This window comes from Lemur catta, chromosome 7, assembly GCF_020740605.2.
Source record: "Lemur catta isolate mLemCat1 chromosome 7, mLemCat1.pri, whole genome shotgun sequence".
Taxonomy (NCBI): Eukaryota; Metazoa; Chordata; class Mammalia; order Primates; family Lemuridae; genus Lemur; species Lemur catta.
In genome coordinates, this window is record NC_059134.1 from 107,508,549 (window position 1) to 107,526,275 (window position 17,727).

At 61.0% G+C, this 17,727-nt stretch overlaps 1 protein-coding gene across 1 annotated transcript in view; it reads right to left on the reverse strand.

Annotated features, from left to right (window-relative positions):
• Nucleotides 1–223: 223 nt before the first annotated feature.
• The window catches only part of MUC6 (mucin 6, oligomeric mucus/gel-forming), a 33,097-nt gene continuing 15,593 nt past the window's right edge, over nt 224–17,727 (reverse strand). Inside the window, 3 exon segments of the mRNA XM_045558558.1 lie at nt 224–827; nt 1,176–1,278; nt 3,315–17,465. Of these exon segments, the coding sequence (XP_045414514.1) occupies nt 650–827; nt 1,176–1,278; nt 3,315–17,465 (14,432 nt within the window). The 3' untranslated portion in view covers nt 224–649.

Sequence of the window (17,727 nt, forward strand, 5' to 3'; positions counted from 1 at the left end):
CGGGGAGGGTGGCCCCAGAGGATGGTGGGCTGCCGTGGAGACTCTCGGGACAGACGGAAGGGAGGGGAGGGGCCCAGGGCCAGAGGTGGTGTCCCTTCCCAGCCCGGCCCCACCTGGGACACAGCCCCGCCCAGGTCCTGGTGGCCGAGGGGTGCAGATGTGAGTTGAGGTCACTCCTGAGGGGCTTGGGAGGTGGCGAAAGCAGCACTCAGAGACCAGCCTCTCTGCCTTGACGAGAACCCGTTTATTTGCAGTCTTTGTGGGCGGCACTGGCCTCCTGGGTGCAGGCGGCAGCCCCCGCCTGGCGCTGAGCAGCCCTGTTCTCTGTGGCTCGGGCCTGAGCCCCTTGCCCCTCCCGCGCCTGCCTGACGTGCCCCGGCATCTGCTCGGGGGGCTGGGAGGGTTGGACGACGGGCAGGTGTGGCCGGGAGTGCCCTGTGCGCCCGGCCTGCCCTTGCTGGGTGGTGGCTGACGGGCGCCTCTGCCTAGGACCCCCTGCGAAGGTGCGCTGTGTCCCGGGGCCCTTCCAAGGCTGTGCCTTGTGATCAGGAAGGGGCTGCCAGCACAAGCCCGGAGGTGGCGGTGGGGGTGTGTGTCCCTGTTTTCAACCTGCAGCCCTGCACACCCAGGAGAGCGAGCGGTGTCCCTACTAATCCCTGCACTCCTGGGGGCTGCACCCGCAGCTGCTGAACACCTGCAGGGTGAGCACGAGCCGCCGGCCGGGTGCGCTCGGGTCCAGGCAAGGCAGCTCGAGCTGCCGCTCGTAGGAGCTGAGGGGCTGGCAGCAGCTGCAGCGGACGTCCACCTGCTGGGTGTCCACGCGGAAGCTGCCGAGAAGCCGGGGTGGGGCAGGGGGCGGGGTCAGGGCTGCCCCGGGGGTGCCCGCCCACAGGGCGCTCCCTCCCCAGGCCAGCTCTGGGGCTGTGGATGCCAAGTGCCCGGGTGAGAACCTCCCCAGGCTGCAGGTGCCAGGACAGGGGTGTGGCAGACAGTGTGTGGCGTGGCCGACCTGACCGGGCAGCATGTGCCTGGGCTGGGAGTGGGGCTGGGCGCGGCGGGTCTGCCCCGACCTCTGCCATGGCTCCACTACTGGGTACCTTGGGGACCCGCTTCCCGTGGTGGCTCTAGCTTGGGCCCAGCCTAGATGCAGGCAGGCCCCCTGCCGACGGGCTTACCTGGCAGAGGAAGCACAGACGCCCTCGCAGCGGGTCATGGTCACGTTCGCTGTGCACCCCTTGAACGTGATCTGCTCCTGATGTTCGTGCACGCTGCAGGCCCCTGGGAGCCGAGAGGCTGGTCAGAGGTGCCGGGGCACACAGTTGAGCTGGCGACCGGGGTCCCCACCTGCCTCTGGACACTCCTGCCCCGACTTCTGCCCTTTTGGCTTCCCACAGAGCTCAGCCCTCAGCTCTGCACAGGAGCAAAGCCTGACAGTCTCTCAGGTTGTGTTTTTTCCCTCAGAGTTGCTGCATGGAGTCCCTTGAGGCTGAGGATTTCTCAGAGGACACCAGGTGCTGAGCTCTGGGCCTGCTGAGCTGCCCTGGTCCCCCGCCCCCCTTCCCGGGCCTGGACTCTGCCCCGTGGGCACCGGAGTCTCCAGTCTGCTGGACCCAGTACCTACGGCAGGTGAGGACAGGGTGTCAATGTCCCCACAGGGGGCAGGCGGTACCCCAGGAGCTCCCTGTACCCCAACCAGGGGCAGACAGAAGCCGACCATGTCCCTTGGTCTAGGTTCAGGGAGAGGGTGGGGGCCCCAGGCCAACGCAGAAGGTGGGCCCCAATGCAGAAGGACCATGATAGGCAGCGTTGGTGAGACACCTGGGCATGTGGGCAGCACGTAGCAGGGGAGACGGATGCAGACAGTGGCAGTGCTGGCATTAGGAACTGCCGGTGTGGCCGGGCGCGGTGGCTCACGCCCGTAATCCCAGCACTCTGGGAGGCCGAGTCAGGAGGATCACTTGAGCCCAGCAGTTCAAGACCAGCCTGGGCAACAAAGCGAGACCCCATCTTTACAAAAAATAGAAAAATTAGCTGGGTGTGGTGGCACACGCCTGCAGTGCCAGCTACCCTGGAGGCTGAGGCAGGAGGATGGCTTTAGCCCAGGAGTTGGAGTTGCTGTGAGCTGTGACGACACCACTGCACTCCAGCCTGGGCAACAGAGTCAGACTTTGTTTCAATAAAAAACAAAAACAAAAGCAAAAAAACTGCTAATGTAGAACTTGGGTTAAAAAGTTAAGAAAGATGCCCGGACAGAGAGATTCTGCCCGTATGCCCTCCCCTGGCTGCACCGGGTTCACTGCTTGGCAGCAGAGAACAGAGGCCTCTTGCAGCCCTGCCTGCCCCACTCCTCTGCGAGGGCTCTCTCCCGAAGGGGGGGCCCTGATCCCTAGAGGTCCTCCCCCCACCCCCGGCCACCCCTGTGCCCTCCCCTCTGCTTCCTGGGGCTACCTCCCCAGAAACAGCCTACATCCAAGTTCTTGTCTCGGGAGGACCCAAGCTAAGTCTCGTCAACCTGCACAGGTGAGCTGTCAACCTGCAGGAGACACTGTGAAGCTGACAGTTGCGTTGCTGGCACATCCTGCCTGGGTGAGGCCTAGGCATGCGAGGGGAGCCGGTCCCTGGGTAGATGCCGTGGCAGGAACACAGGGTGGGTTTGAGCAGCTGGTGCCACTGAGGCAAGGCCTGAGAGTATGCTGTGTCTCCTGGGAGCCCATGATCTGGGGGCAGTGGACTTGCTCACGGGCAGGAGGGCACGAGGATGCCGGGAGGAGCTGCAGCCACGACACCTGGGGAGAGCCCTTACCCAGAGAGCAAGCCCTGCTCCCCAGGCCCAGCGCTGCCTGCAGCAGGTCAGTGGGGACAGGCACAAGGTGCACTCAGCTCCTTCCCTCTCTGCACCCGGGGGGTTGCTCTGCTGGAGCCCCAGGGCCCCGCCAGCCCTAACAACCTCTGAGTGCTAAAAGGGGTGGCTGTGAAAGGTTCTTGGGGCTGATTCCCAGCAGGGGGGGCCAGGACTGCATCAGGGATGGGGGCACAAGTGAGGCAGCGCAGCAAACAAACCATCAAGTCCCAAAGGGGAGGAGCCCAGCTGGGAGGCCTGGTGCCTGTTTGCAGGGGGCCTTGAAGATGAGAGGAGAAGGGACCTGAAGCCATGTCAAGGAGGCCTGAGACGGGCCTGGAGACGTAGGAAGCGTGGCATCTTGGGGGCACGCCGAGGCGGCCCTACACTGCAGTTGAGGCGTGCAGAGCCCAGGCCAGAAGGAAGCCAGGCACCAAGCACCTGGGATGGGCGGCAGAGATGACATGACACTTACCAGATGTGCTGGGTGGAGGAGTGACCGGAGAAGAGGAGGAGGCAGGGCCAGATGCGCTTCCATGCGGAGGGAAGGAGCTGGTTGTGAGTGTGGAGATGGGCACCTGGGTGGGGCCAGGGTGCCTGGTGGGGAAGGATGTGGCTGGAGGACTGGGGGTTGGGGTCAGGCCCAAGGTGGAAGACAAGGATCCTGCTGTAGGGACCTCGGTGGACAGAGAGGTGAAGTGCCAGGTCGTGGCCTGAGAGGAGGGTGTGGATGAAGTGGAGGTGCGGGCTGTGGTTCTGGGCGTGGAAGGAAAAGCAGTGATGCTGGGGGCCGGGCGGGGGGACTCCGTGGGAGACAGAGGCAGGGTGGGCATGAAGGATGGAGCAGAGGGGGTGAAAGCAAGGGTGGTAGCAGGCGAGGGGGAGGACCTTACAGGAGTGGAGGCAGAACGAGAGGAAGTAGATGTAGATTTAGATGTAGTAAGGGACACAGTGGAGAATGCGATGTGGGAGCTGGAACTCACAGTGAGTGTGTGCACGGGAGCAGAAATGGCAGAGGAGGATATGCCACCAGAGATGAAAGATGTCCAGGTGGCAGGGTGGGGGGAGGAAACGTGCGGAGACACAGAAGATGGGGTCGGGACCCTTGTTGGCAGACGGGTCAGGGTGCTGGTCCGGGGAGACGAAGGAGACGAGTGGAAAGAATTTGGTGGAGAAACAACCGTGGTAGCACCACTGGAGAGCGGGGAAGCAGAGGAAGGAGAAGATGAAAAAGGAGAGTGCCAGCTCGAGTTCTGGGGCAGGGAAGGGGAAGGAAATGAGATGAGGGATGGGGAAGTAGAGGTTTTGGCTGTGCTGAAGGAGGTCTGCGCTTGCGTGGTCCCTGTGAATGGTGTGGCTGTGTGGGTGGTCCCCGTGGACTTGACAGATGTTGTGGGAAGCGTGGTGGTGGTTGACGCTTGGGAGGAGGTGGAGGTGGGTATGTGTGAGTGGGCTGAGGTGCTGCCTTGGTGAGTCGTTGGAGTGACCGAGGAGGTGGACAGAAGTAGAGTGTGAGTGGGGAGTGTGGTCTGGGGGTGTGTAGGCGTCGGATAGGTGCTGGTGGTCTTAAAGGAGGTCTCAGTGGGAGGCCCCGTGGAGTGTGGAGTGGAGGAGATTGGGGAGGTGGGTCGGGAGTGTGTGGTGTTGGTCGTATGTGGACCAGTGTTGGTGACCGAGGTGGTGTGGACCACGGGGGTCCCAGTTCTGAGGCTGGTGAGCCTGGGCGTGATTGTGGTGGCGGAAGACGAGCTGGCTTCAGGGTGGGATGTAGAGAAGGGCTTTGAGTGCTGGGAGCTAGAGGTTTTGGCAGTGCTGAAGGAGCTCTTGGGTTGCGTGGTGCCTGTGAATGGTGTGGCCATGTGGGTGGTCCCTGTGGCCTTCAGAGATGTTGTGGGAAGCATGGTGGTCGTTGATGGTGTTGTGGAGGTGGAAGTGGGTATGTGTGAGTGGGCTGAGGTGCTGCCTTGGTGAGACGTTGGAGTGACCAAGGAGGTGGACAGAGGTGTAGTGTGAGAGGGGAGTGTGGTCTGGGGGTGTGTAGCTGTGGAATAGATGCTAGTGGTCTTGAAGGAAGTCCCAGTGGGAGGCCCCGTGGAGCGTGGAGTGGAGGAGACTGTGGCATTGGGAGGGGAGTGTGTGTTGCTTGTTGTGTGTGTACCAGTGTTGGTGGCCGTGGTGGTGTGGACCACGGTGGTCCCAGTTCTGAGGCTGGTGAGTGTGGGGGTGATGGTGGTTAGCCTGGGCATGATCGTGGTGGTAGAAGATGAAGTGGCTTGTTGATGGGATGTGGAGAAGGGTTTTGAGTGATGGGAGCTGGAGGTTTTGGCTGTGCTGAAGGAGGTCTTGGGTTGCGTAGTCCCTGTGTATGGTGTTGCCGTGTGGGTGCTCCCCGTGGACTTGACAGATGATGTGGGAAGCGTGGTGGTGGTTGACGCTTGGGTGGAGGTGGAAGTGGGTATGTGTGAGTGGGCTGAGGTGCTGCTTTGGAGAGACGTTGGAGTGACCGAGGAGGTGGACAGAGATGGAGTGTGAGTGGGGAGTGTGGTCTGGGGGTATGTAGGCGTCGGATAGGCTATGGTGGTCTTGAAGGAGGTCCCAGTGGGAGGCCCCGTGGAGTGTGGAGTGGAGGAGATTGGGGAAGTGGGTCGGGAGTGTGTGGTGCTGGTCGTGTGGGGACTGGTGTTGGTGGCCGAGGTGGTGTGGACCACGGGGGTTTTAGTTTCGTGGCTGGTGATTCTGGGCGTGATAGTGGTGAGTCTAGGGGTGATGGTGGTGAATCTGGGGGTTACGGTGGTGAGCCTGGGCGTGATGGTGGAGGCGGAAGATGAGCTGGCTTCGGGGTGGGATGTGGAGGAGGGTTTTGAGTGATGGGAGCTAGAGGTCTTGGCTGTGCTGAAGGAGATCTTGGGTTGCGTGGTCCCTGTGAATGGTGTGGCCGTGTGGGTGGTCCCCGTGGCCTTCAGAGATGTTGTGGGAATCGTGGTGGTGGTTGACGCTAGGGTGGAGGTCGAGGTGGGTATGGGTGAGTGGGCTGAGGTGCTGCCTTGGTGAGAGGTTGCAGTGACCGAGGAGGTGGACAGAGGTGTAGTGTGAGAGGGCAGTGTGGTCTCTGGGTGTGTAGGTGTCGGATAGGCGCTGGTGGTCTTGAAGGAGGTCCCAGTGGGAGGCCCCGTGGAGTGTGGAGTGGAGGATATTGGGGAGGTGGGTCGGAAGTGTGTGGTGTTGGTCGTATGTGGACCAGTGTTGGTGACCGAGGTGGTGTGGACCACGGGGGTCCCAGTACTGAGGCTAGTGAGCCTGGGAGTGACGGTGGTGGCGGAAGGTGAGCTGACTTCAGGGTGAGATGTGGAGAAGGGCTTTGAGTGCTGGGCGCTAGACGTTTTGGCTGTGCTGAAGGAGGTCTTGAGTTGCGTGGACCCTGTGAATGGTGTGGCCGTGTGGGTGGTCCCCGTGGACTTGACAGATGATGTGGGAAGTGTGGTGGTGGTTGACGCTTGGGTGGAGGTGGAGGTGGGTATGTGTGAGTGGGCTGAGGTGCTGCTTTGGAGAGACGTTGGAGTGACCGAGGAGGTGGACAGAGGTGGAGTGTGAGTGAGAAGTGTGGTCTGGGGGTATGTAGGCGTCGGATAGGTGCTGGTGGTCTTGAAGGAGGTCCCCGTGGGAGGCCCCGTGGAGTGTGGAGTGGAGGAGATTGGGGAAGTGGGTCGGGAGTGTGTCGTGCTGGTCGTGTGGGGAATGGTGTTGGTGGCCGAGGTGGTGTGGACCACGGGGGTTTTAGTTTCGTGGCTGGTGATTCTGGGCGTGATAGTGGTGAGTCTAGGGGTGATGGTGGTGAATCTGGGGGTTACGGTGGTGAGCTTGGGCGTGATGGTGGAGGCGAAAGATGAGCTGGCTTCGGGGAGGGATGTTGAGGGGGTTTTTGAGTGATGGGAGCTAGAGGTCTTGGCTGTGCTGAAGGGGGTCTTGGGTTGCGTGGTCCCTGTGAATGGTGTGGCCGTGTGGGTGGTCCCCGTGGCCTTCAGAGATGTTGTGGGAATCGTGGTGGTGGTTGACGCTAGGGTGGAGGTCGAGGTGGGTATGGGTGAGTGGGCTGAGGTGCTGCCTTGGTGAGAGGTTGCAGTGACCGAGGAGGTGGACAGAGGTGTAGTGTGAGAGGGCAGTGTGGTCTCTGGGTGTGTAGGTGTCGGATAGGCGCTGGTGGTCTTGAAGGAGGTCCCAGTGGGAGGCCCCGTGGAGTGTGGAGTGGAGGATATTGGGGAGGTGGGTCGGAAGTGTGTGGTGTTGGTCGTATGTGGACCAGTGTTGGTGACCGAGGTGGTGTGGACCACGGGGGTCCCAGTACTGAGGCTAGTGAGCCTGGGAGTGACGGTGGTGGCGGAAGGTGAGCTGACTTCAGGGTGAGATGTGGAGAAGGGCTTTGAGTGCTGGGCGCTAGACGTTTTGGCTGTGCTGAAGGAGGTCTTGAGTTGCGTGGACCCTGTGAATGGTGTGGCCGTGTGGGTGGTCCCCGTGGACTTGACAGATGATGTGGGAAGCGTGGTGGTGGTTGACGCTTGGGTGGAGGTGGAGGTGGGTATGTGTGAGTGGGCTGAGGTGCTGCTTTGGAGAGACGTTGGAGTGACCGAGGAGGTGGACAGAGGTGGAGTGTGAGTGAGAAGTGTGGTCTGGGGGTATGTAGGCGTCGGATAGGTGCTGGTGGTCTTGAAGGAGGTCCCCGTGGGAGGCCCTGTGGAGTGTGGAGTGGAGGAGATTGGGGAAGTGGGTCGGGAGTGTGTCGTGCTGGTCGTGTGGGGAATGGTGTTGGTGGCCGAGGTGGTGTGGACCACGGGGGTTTTAGTTTCGTGGCTGGTGATTCTGGGCGTGATAGTGGTGAGTCTAGGGGTGATGGTGGTGAATCTGGGGGTTACGGTGGTGAGCTTGGGCGTGATGGTGGAGGCGAAAGATGAGCTGGCTTCGGGGAGGGATGTTGAGGGGGGTTTTGAGTGATGGGAGCTAGAGGTCTTGGCTGTGCTGAAGGGGGTCTTGGGTTGCGTGGTCCCTGTGAATGGTGTGGCCGTGTGGGTGGTCCTCGTGGCCTTCAGAGATGTTGTGGGAAGCGTGGTGGTGGTTGACGCTTGGGTGGAGGTGGAGGTGGGTATGTGTGAGTGGGCTGAGGTGCTGCCTTGGTGAGACGTTGGAGTGACCGAGGAGGTGGCCAGAGGTGTAGTGTGAGAGGGGAGTGTGGTCTCTGGGTGTGTAGGTGTCAGATAGGTGCTGGTGGTCTTGAACGAGGTCCCAGTAGGAGGGCCCGTGGAGTGTGGAGTGGAGGAGATTGGAGAGGTGGGTCGGGAGTGTGTGGTGCTGGTCGTGTAGGGACTGGTGTTGGTGGCCGAGGTGGTGTGGACCACGGGGGTTTTAGTTTCGTGGCTGGTGATTCTGGGCGTGATAGTGGTGAGTCTACGGGTGATGGTGGTGAATCTGGGGGTTACGGTGGTGAGCCTGGGCGTGATGGTGGAGGCGGAAGATGAGCTGGCTTCGGGGTGGGATGTGGAGGAGGGTTTTGAGTGATGGGAGCTAGAGGTCTTGGGTGTGCTGAAGAGGGTCTTGGGTTGCGTGGTCCCTGTGAATGGTGTGGCCGTGTGGGTGGTCCCGGTGGCCTTCAGAGATGTTGTGGGAATCGTGGTGGTGGTTGACACTAGGGTGGAGGTGGAGGTGGGTATGGGTGAGTGGGCTGAGGTGCTGCCTTGGTGAGAGGTTGCAGTGACCGAGGAGGTGGACAGAGGTGTAGTGTGAGAGGGCAGTGTGGTCTCTGGGTGTGTAGGTGTCGGATAGGCGCTGGTGGTCTTGAAGGAGGTCCCAGTGGGAGGGCCCGTGGAGTGTGGAGTGGAGGAGATTGGGGAGGTCGGTCGGAAGTGTGTGGTGTTGGTCGTATGTGGACCGGTGTTGGTGACCGAGGTGGTGTGGACCACGGGGGTCCCAGTCCTGAGGCTAGTGAGCCTGGGAGTGACGGTGGTGGCGGAAGGTGAGCTGACTTCAGGGTGGGATGTGGAGAAGGGCTTTGAGTGCTGGGAGCTAGAGGTTTTGGCTGTGCTGAAGGAGGTCTTGAGTTGCGTGGTCCCTGTGAATGGTGTGGCCGTGTGGGTGGTCCCCGTGGCCTTCAGAGATGATGTGGGAAGCGTGGTGGTGGTTGACGCTTGGGTGGAGGTGGAGGTGGGTATGTGTGAGTGGGCTGAGGTGCTGCCTTGGTGAGACGTTGGAGTGACCGAGGAGGTGGACAGAGGTGTAGTGTGAGTGGGAAGTGTGGTCTGGGGGTGTGTAGGCGTCAGATAGGCGCTGGTGGTCTTGAAGGAGGTCCCAGTGGGAGGCCCCGTGGAGTGTGGAGTGGAGGAGATTGGGGAAGTGGGTCGGGAGTGTGTGGTGCTGGTCGTGTGGGGACTGGTGTTGGTGGCCGAGGTGGTGTGGACCATGGGGGTTTTAGTTTCGTGGCTGGTGATTCTGGGCGTGATAGTGGTGAGTCTAGGGGTGATGGTGGTGAATCTGGGGGTTACGGTGGTGAGCCTGGGCGTGATGGTGGAGGCGGAAGATGAGCTGGCTTCGGGGTGGGATGTTGAGGGGGGTTTTGAGTGATGGGAGCTAGAGGTCTTGGCTGTGCTGAAGGAGGTCTTGGGTTGCGTGGTCCCTGTGAATGGTGTGGCCGTGTGGGTGGTCCCCGTCACCTTCAGAGATGTTGTGGGAAGTGTGGTGATGGTTGACGCTAGTGTGGAGGTGGATGTGGGTATGTGGGAGTGGCCTGAGGTGCTGCCTTGGTGAGAGGTTGCAGTGACCGAGGAGGTGGACAGAGGTGGAGTGTGAGTGGGGAGTGTGGACTGGGGGTGTGGAGGTGTCAGATAAGCGCTCGAGGTCTTGAAGGAGGTCCCAGTGGGAGGGCCTGTGGAGTGTGGAGTGGAGGATATTGGGGAGGTGGGTCGGGAGTGTGTGGTGCTGGTCGTGTGGGGACTGGTGTTGGTGGCCGAGGTGGTGTGGACCACGGGGGTTTTAGTTTCGTGGCTGGTGATTCTGGGCGTGATAGTGGTGAGTCTAGGGGTGATGGTGGTGAATCTGGGGGTTACGGTGGTGAGCCTGGGCGTGATGGTGGAGGCGGAAGATGAGCTGGCTTCGGGGTGGGATGTGGAGGAGGGTTTTGAGTGCTGGGAGCTAGAGGTCTTGGCTGTGCTGAAGGAGGTCTTGGGTTGCGTGGTCCCTGTGAATGGTGTGGCCGTGTGGGTGGTCCCCGTGGCCTTCAGAGATGTTGTGGGAAGCGTGGTGGTGGTTGACGCTAGGGTGGAGGTGGAGGTGGGTATGGGTGAGTGGGCTGAGGTGCTGCCTTGGTGAGAGGTTGCAGTGACCGAGGAGGTGGACAGAGGTGTACTGTGAGAGGGCAGTGTGGTCTCTGGGTGTGTAGGTGTCGGATAGGCGCTGGTGGTCTTGAAGGAGGTCCCAGTGGGAGGCACCGTGGAGTGTGGAGTGGAGGAGATTGTGGAGGTGGGTCGGAAGTGTGTGGTGTTGGTCGTATGTGGACCAGTGTTGGTGACCGAGGTGGTGTGGACCACGGGGGTCCCAGTCCTGAGGCTAGTGAGCCTGGGAATGATGGTGGTGGCGGAAGGTGAGCTGGCTTCAGGGTGGGATGTGGAGAAGGGCTTTGAGTGCTGGGAGCTAGAGGTTTTGGCTGTGCTGAAGGAGGTCTTGGGTTGCGTGGTCCCTGTGAATGGTGTGGCCATGTGGGTGGTCCCCGTGGCCTTCAGAGATGATGTGGGAAGCGTGGTGGTGGTTGACGCTTGGGTGGAGGTGGAGGTGGGTATGTGTGAGTGGGCTGAGGTGCTGCCTTGGTGAGACGTTGGAGTGAGCGAGGAGGTGGACAGTGCTGTAGTGTGAGTGGGAAGTGTGGTCTGGGGGAGTGTAGGCGTCGGATAGGCGCTGGTGGTCTTGAAGGAGGTCCCAGTGGGAGGCCCCGTGGAGTGTGGAGTGGAGGAGATTGGGGAAGTGGGTCGGGAGTGTGTGGTGCTGGTCGTGTGGGGACTGGTGTTGGTGGCCGAGGTGGTGTGGACCACGGGGGTTTTAGTTTCGTGGCTGGTGATTCTGGGCGTGATAGTGGTGAGTCTAGGGGTGATGGTGGTGAATCTGGGGGTTACGGTGGTGAGCCTGGGCGTGATGGTGGAGGCGGAAGATGAGCTGGCTTCGGGGTGGGATGTTGAGGGGGTTTTTGAGTGATGGGAGCTAGAGGTCTTGGCTGTGCTGAAGGAGGTCTTGGGTTGCGTGGTCCCTGTGAATGGTGTGGCCGTGTGGGTGGTCCCCGTGGCCTTCAGAGATGTTGTGGGAAGCGTGGTGGTGGTTGACACTAGGGTGGAGGTGGAGGTGGGTATGGGTGAGTGGGCTGAGGTGCTGCCTTGGTGAGAGGTTGCAGTGACCGAGGAGGTGGACAGAGGTGGAGTGTGAGAGGGCAGTGTGGTCTCTGGGTGTGTAGGTGTCGGATAGGCGCTGGTGGTCTTGAAGGAGGTCCCAGTGGGAGGCACCGTGGAGTGTGGAGTGGAGGATATTGGGGAGGTGGGTCGGAAGTGTGTGGTGTTGGTCGTATGTGGACCGGTCTTGGTGACCGAGGTGGTGTGGACCACGGGGGTCCCAGTCCTGAGGCTAGTGAGCCTCGGAGTGACGGTGGTGGCGGAAGGTGAGCTGACTTCAGGGTGGGATGTGGAGAAGGGCTTTGAGTGCTGGGAGCTAGAGGTTTTGGCTGTGCTGAAGGAGGTCTTGGGTTGCGTGGTCCCTGTGAATGGTGTGGCCGTGTGGGTGGTCCCCGTGGCCTTCAGAGATGATGTGGGAAGCGTGGTGGTGGTTGACGCTTGGGTGGAGGTGGAGGTGGGTATGTGTGAGTGGGCTGAGGTGCTGCCTTGGTGAGACGTTGGAGTGAGCGAAGAGGTGGACAGTGCTGTAGTGTGAGTGGGAAGTGTGGTCTGGGGGAGTGTAGGCGTCGGATAGGCGCTGGTGGTCTTGAAGGAGGTCCCAGTGGGAGGCCCCGTGGAGTGTGGAGTGGAGGAGATTGGGGAAGTGGGTCGGGAGTGTGTGGTGCTGGTCGTGTGGGGACTGGTGTTGGTGGCCGAGGTGGTGTGGACCACGGGGGTTTTAGTTTCGTGGCTGGTGATTCTGGGCGTGATAGTGGTGAGTCTAGGGGTGATGGTGGTGAATCTGGGGGTTACGGTGGTGAGCCTGGGCGTGATGGTGGAGGCGGAAGATGAGCTGGCTTCGGGGTGGGATGTTGAGGGGGTTTTTGAGTGATGGGAGCTAGAGGTCTTGGCTGTGCTGAAGGAGGTCTTGGGTTGCGTGGTCCCTGTGAATGGTGTGGCCGTGTGGGTGGTCCCCGTGGCCTTCAGAGATGTTGTGGGAAGCGTGGTGGTGGTTGACGCTAGGGTGGAGGTGGAGGTGGGTATGGGTGAGTGGGCTGAGGTGCTGCCTTGGTGAGAGGTTGCAGTGACCGAGGAGGTGGACAGAGGTGTACTGTGAGAGGGCAGTGTGGTCTCTGGGTGTGTAGGTGTCGGATAGGCGCTGGTGGTCTTGAAGGAGGTCCCAGTGGGAGGCACCGTGGAGTGTGGAGTGGAGGAGATTGTGGAGGTGGGTCGGAAGTGTGTGGTGTTGGTCGTATGTGGACCAGTGTTGGTGACCGAGGTGGTGTGGACCACGGGCGTCCCAGTCCTGAGGCTAGTGAGCCTGGGAGTGACGGTGGTGGCGGAAGGTGAGCTGACTTCAGGGTGGGATGTGGAGAAGGGCTTTGAGTGCTGGGAGCTAGAGGTTTTGGCTGTGCTGAAGGAGGTCTTGGGTTGCGTGGTCCCTGTGAATGGTGTGGCCGTGTGGGTGGTCCCCGTGGACTTGACAGATGATGTGGGAAGCGTGGTGGTGGTTGACGCTTGGGTGGAGGTGGAGGTGGGTAGGTGTGAGTGGGCTGAGGTGCTGCCTTGGTGAGACGTTGGAGTGACCGAGGAGGTGGACAGACGTGGAGTGTGAGTGGGGAGTGTGGTCTCGGGGTTTGTAGGTGTCCGATACGCACTGGTGGTCTTGAAGGAGGTCCCAGTGGGAGGCCCCGTGGAGTGTGGAGTGGAGGAGATTGGGGAAGTGGGTCGGGAGTGTGTGGTGCTGGTCGTGTGGGGACTGGTGTTGGTGGCCGAGGTGGTGTGGACCTCGGGGGTTTTAGTTTTGTGGCTGGTGAGTCTGGGCGTGATAGTGGTGAGTCTAGGGGTGATGGTGGTGAATCTGGGGGTTACGGTGGTGAGCCTGGGCGTGATGGTGGAGGCGGAAGATGAGCTGGCTTCGGGGTGGGATGTTGAGGGGGGTTTTGAGTGATGGGAGCTAGAGGTCTTGGCTGTGCTGAAGGGGGTCTTGGGTTGCGTGGTCCCTGTGAATGGTGTGGCCGTGTGGGTGGTTCCCGTGGCCTTGACAGATGTTGTGGGAAGCGTGGTGGTGGTTGACACTAGGGTGGAGGTCGAGGTGGGTATGGGTGAGTGGGCTGAGGTGCTGCCTTTGTGAGAGGTTGCAGTGACCGAGGAGGTGGCCAGAGGTGTAGTGTGAGAGGGGAGTGTGGTCTCTGGGTGTGTAGGTGTCGGATAGGCGCTGGTGGTCTTGAAGGAGGTCCCAGTGGGAGACACCGTGGAGTGTGAAGTGGAGGATATTGGGGAGGTGGGTCGGAAGTGTGTGGTGTTGGTCGTATGTGGACCGGTGTTGGTGACCGAGGTGGTGTGGACCACGGGGGTCCCAGTCCTGAGGCTAGTGAGCCTGGGAGTGACGGTGGTGGCGGAAGGTGAGCTGACTTCAGGGTGGGATGTGGAGAAGGGCTTTGAGTGCTGGGAGCTAGAGGTTTTGGCTGTGCTGAAGGAGGTCTTGGGTTGCGTGGTCCCTGTGAATGGTGTGGCCGTGTGGGTGGTCCCCGTGGCCTTCAGAGATGATGTGGGAAGCGTGGTGGTGGTTGACGCTTGGGTGGAGGTGGAGGTGGGTATGTGTGAGTGGGCTGAGGTGCTGCCTTGGTGAGACGTTGGAGTGAGCGAGGAGGTGGACAGTGCTGTAGTGTGAGTGGGAAGTGTGGTCTCGGGGAGTGTAGGCGTCGGATAGGCGCTGGTGGTCTTGAAGGAGGTCCCAGTGGGAGGCCCCGTGGAGTGTGGAGTGGAGGAGATTGGGGAAGTGGGTCGGGAGTGTGTGGTGCTGGTCGTGTGGGGACTGGTGTTGGTGGCCGAGGTGGTGTGGACCACGGGGGTTTTAGTTTCGTGGCTGGTGATTCTGGGCGTGATAGTGGTGAGTCTAGGGGTGATGGTGGTGAATCTGGGGGTTACGGTGGTGAGCCTGGGCGTGATGGTGGAGGCGGAAGATGAGCTGGCTTCGGGGTGGGATGTTGAGGGGGTTTTTGAGTGATGGGAGCTAGAGGTCTTGGCTGTGCTGAAGGAGGTCTTGGGTTGCGTGGTCCCTGTGAATGGTGTGGCCGTGTGGGTGGTCCCCGTGGCCTTCAGAGATGTTGTGGGAAGCGTGGTGGTGGTTGACGCTAGGGTGGAGGTGGAGGTGGGTATGGGTGAGTGGGCTGAGGTGCTGCCTTGGTGAGAGGTTGCAGTGATCGAGGAGGTGGCCAGAGGTGTAGTGTGAGAGGGGAGTGTGGTCTCTGGGTGTGTAGGTGTCGGATAGGCGCTGATGGTCTTGAAGGAGGTCCCAGTGGGAGGCACCGTGGAGTGTGGAGTGGAGGATATTGGGGAGGTGGGTCGGGAGTGTGTGGTGTTGGTCGTATGTGGACCAGTGTTGGTGACCGAGGTGGTGTGGACCACGGGGGTCCCAGTCCTGAGGCTAGTGAGCCTGGGCGTGATGGTGGTGACTGAAGGTGAGCTGACTTCAGGGTGGGATGTGGAGAAGGGCTTTGAGTGCTGGGAGCTAGAGGTTTTGGCTGTGCTGAAGGAGGTCTTGGGTTGCGTGGTCCCTGTGAATGGTGTGGCCGTGTGGGTGGTCCTCGTGTCCTTCAGAGATGTTGTGGGAAGCGTGGTGGTGGTTGACGCTTGGGTGGAGGTGGAGGTGGGTATGTGTGAGTGGGCTGAGGTGCTGCCTTGGTGAGACGTTGGAGTGACCGAGGAGGTGGCCAGAGGTGTAGTGTGAGAGGGGAGTGTGGTCTCTGGGTGTGTAGGTGTCGGATAGGCGCTGGTGGTCTTGAAGGAGGCCTCAGTGGGAGGCCCCGTGGAGTGTGGAGTGGAAGAGATTGGGGAGGTGGGTCGGGAGTGTGTGGTGCTGGTTGTGTGGGGACCAGTGTTGGTGACCGAGGTGGTGTGGACCACGGGGCTCCCTGTTCTGAGGCTGGTGAGTGTGGGGGTGATGGTCGTGAGTGTGGGGGTGATGGTGGTGAGGCTCGGCGTGATCGTGGTGGTGGCGGAAGACGAACTGGCTTGCTGATGGGATGTGGAGAAGGGCTTTGAGTGATGGGAGCTGGAGGTCTTGGCTGTGCTGAAGGAGGTCTTGGGTTGCGTGGTCCCTGTGAATGGTGTGGCCGTGTGGGTGGTCCCCGTGGACTTGACAGATGATGTGGGAAGCGTGGTGGTGGTTGACGTTTGGGTGGAGGTGGAAGTGGGTATGTGTGAGTGGGCTGAGGTGCTGCCTTGGTGAGAGGTTGGAGTGACCGAGGAGGTGGACAGTGGTGAAGTGTGAGTGGGGAGTGTGGTCTCGGGATTTGTAGGTGTCTGATAGGCACTGGTGGTCTTGAAGGAGGTCCCAGTGGGAGGGCCCGTGGAGTGTGGAGTGGAGGAGATTGGGGAGGTGGGTCGGGAGTGTGTGGTGCTGGTCGTGTGGGGACTGGTGTTGGTGGCCGAGGTGGTGTGGACCACGGGGGTTTTAGTTTCGTGGCTGGTGAGTCTGGGCGTGATAGTGGTGATTCTAGGGGTGATGGTGGTGAATCTGGGGGTTACGGTGGTGAGCCTGGGCGTGATGGTGGAGGCGGAAGATGAGCTGGCTTCGGGGTGGGATGTGGAGGAGGGTTTTGAGTGCTGGGAGCTAGAGGTCTTGGCTGTGCTGAAGGAGGTCTTGGGTTGCGTGGTCCCTGTGAATGGTGTGGCCGTGTGGGTGGTCCCCGTGGCCTTGAGAGATGTTGTGGGAAGCGTGGTGGTGGTTGACACTTGGGTGGAGGTGGAAGTGGGTATGTGTGAGTGGGCTGAGGTGCTGCCTTGGTGAGAGGTTGGAGTGACTGAGGAGGTGGACAGTGGTGGAGTGTGAGTGGGGAGTTTGGTCTCGGGGTTTGTAGGTGTCCGATAGGCGCTGGTGGTCTTGAAGGAGGTCCCAGTGGGAGAGCCCGTGGAGTGTGGAGTGGAGGAGATTGGGGAGGTGGGTCGGGAGTGTGTGGTGCTGGTCGTGTGGGGCCTGGTGTTGGTGGCCGAGGTGGTGTGGACCACGGGGGTTATAATTTCGTGGCTGGTGAGTCTGGGCGTGATAGTGGTGAGTCTAGGGGTGATGGTGGTGAATCTCGGGGTTATGGTGGTGAGCCTGGGCGTGATGGTGGAGGCGGAAGATGAGCTGGATTCGGGGTGGGATGTGGAGAAGGGCTTTGAGTGCTGGGAGCTAGAGGTTTTGGCTGTGCTGAAGGAGGTCTTGGGTTGCGTGGTCCCTGTGAATGGTGTGGCCGTGTGGGTGGTCCCCGTGGGCTTCAGAGATGTTGTGGGAAGCGTGGTGGTGGTTGATGCTTGGGTGGAGGTGGAAGTGGGTATGTGTGAGTGGGCTGAGGTGCTGCCTTGGTGAGACGTTGGAATGACCGAGGAGGTGGACAGAGGAGGTGTGTGAGAGGGGAGTGTGGTCTGGGGGTGTGTAGCGGTGGAGTAGAAGCTGGTGGTCTTGAAGGAAGTCCCAGTGGGAGGCCCCGTGGAGTGTGGAGTGGAGGAGACTGTGACATTGGGTGGGGAGTGTGTGTTGCGTGTTGTGTGTGTACCGGTGTTGGTGGCCGTGGTGGTGTGGACCACGGCAGTCTCAGTTCTGAGGCTGGTGAGTGTGGGGGTGATGGTTGTGAGTGTGGGGGTGATTGTGGTGAGCCTGGGCGTGATCGTAGTGGCAGAAGGTGAGCTGGCTTCAGGGTGGGATGTGGAGAAGGGCTTTGAGTGGTGGGAGCTGGAGGTTTTGGCTGTGCTGAAGGAGGTCTTGGGTTGCGTAGTCCCTGTGTATGGTGTTGCCGTGTGGGTGGTCCCCGTGGACTTGACAGATGATGTGGGAAGCGTGGTGGTGGTTGACGCTTGGGTGGAGGTGGAGGTGGGTATGTGTGAGTGGGCTGAGGTGCTGCCTTGGTGAGGTGTTGGAGTGACCGAGGAGGTGGACAGAGGTGGAGTGTGAGTGGGGAGTGTGGTCAGGGGGTTTGTAGGTGTCGGATAGGCACTGGTGGTCTTGAAGGAGGTCCCAGTGAGAGGCCCCGTGGAGAGTGGAGTGGAGGAGAGTGCAGCGGTGGCGGGGGCGTGTGTTGAGGATTTCCAGGTTGGTGTCCGCGGTGTGGTTGTCCGTGTCGTGCGGGTCGTTTCTAGGCCATTGTGCGGTGTGCTCGGGCGGGCGACGCCAGCTGGGGTTGGAGGTGTCCATGTGTTTTGTGTTGTCCGTGTGGCGGTTGTGCTTCCTGATGCCTTGTGGGTAGAGTCTGTGTCGGGTGGATAACTGTCAATCTCACGTTCCCCTTCCTGTCCCCAGCTGGTCTCCGAACACGTTCGTGCCTTAGCTTGCCCTGAGCCCTTACCATTTGTCCTTTTTCCCATTGGGACCTATGGCGGCCATTCTAGATCCCTTCTGCCTGTCCTCAGTCCCCCTGGACCTCCTGCCCGTTCAGCCCCGACTTCCCTCCTTGCCCCTGTGGCTGGTGCCTGTGCTTGCCCACCCCTTCCCTCTGGGCCATGCAGCGCTGC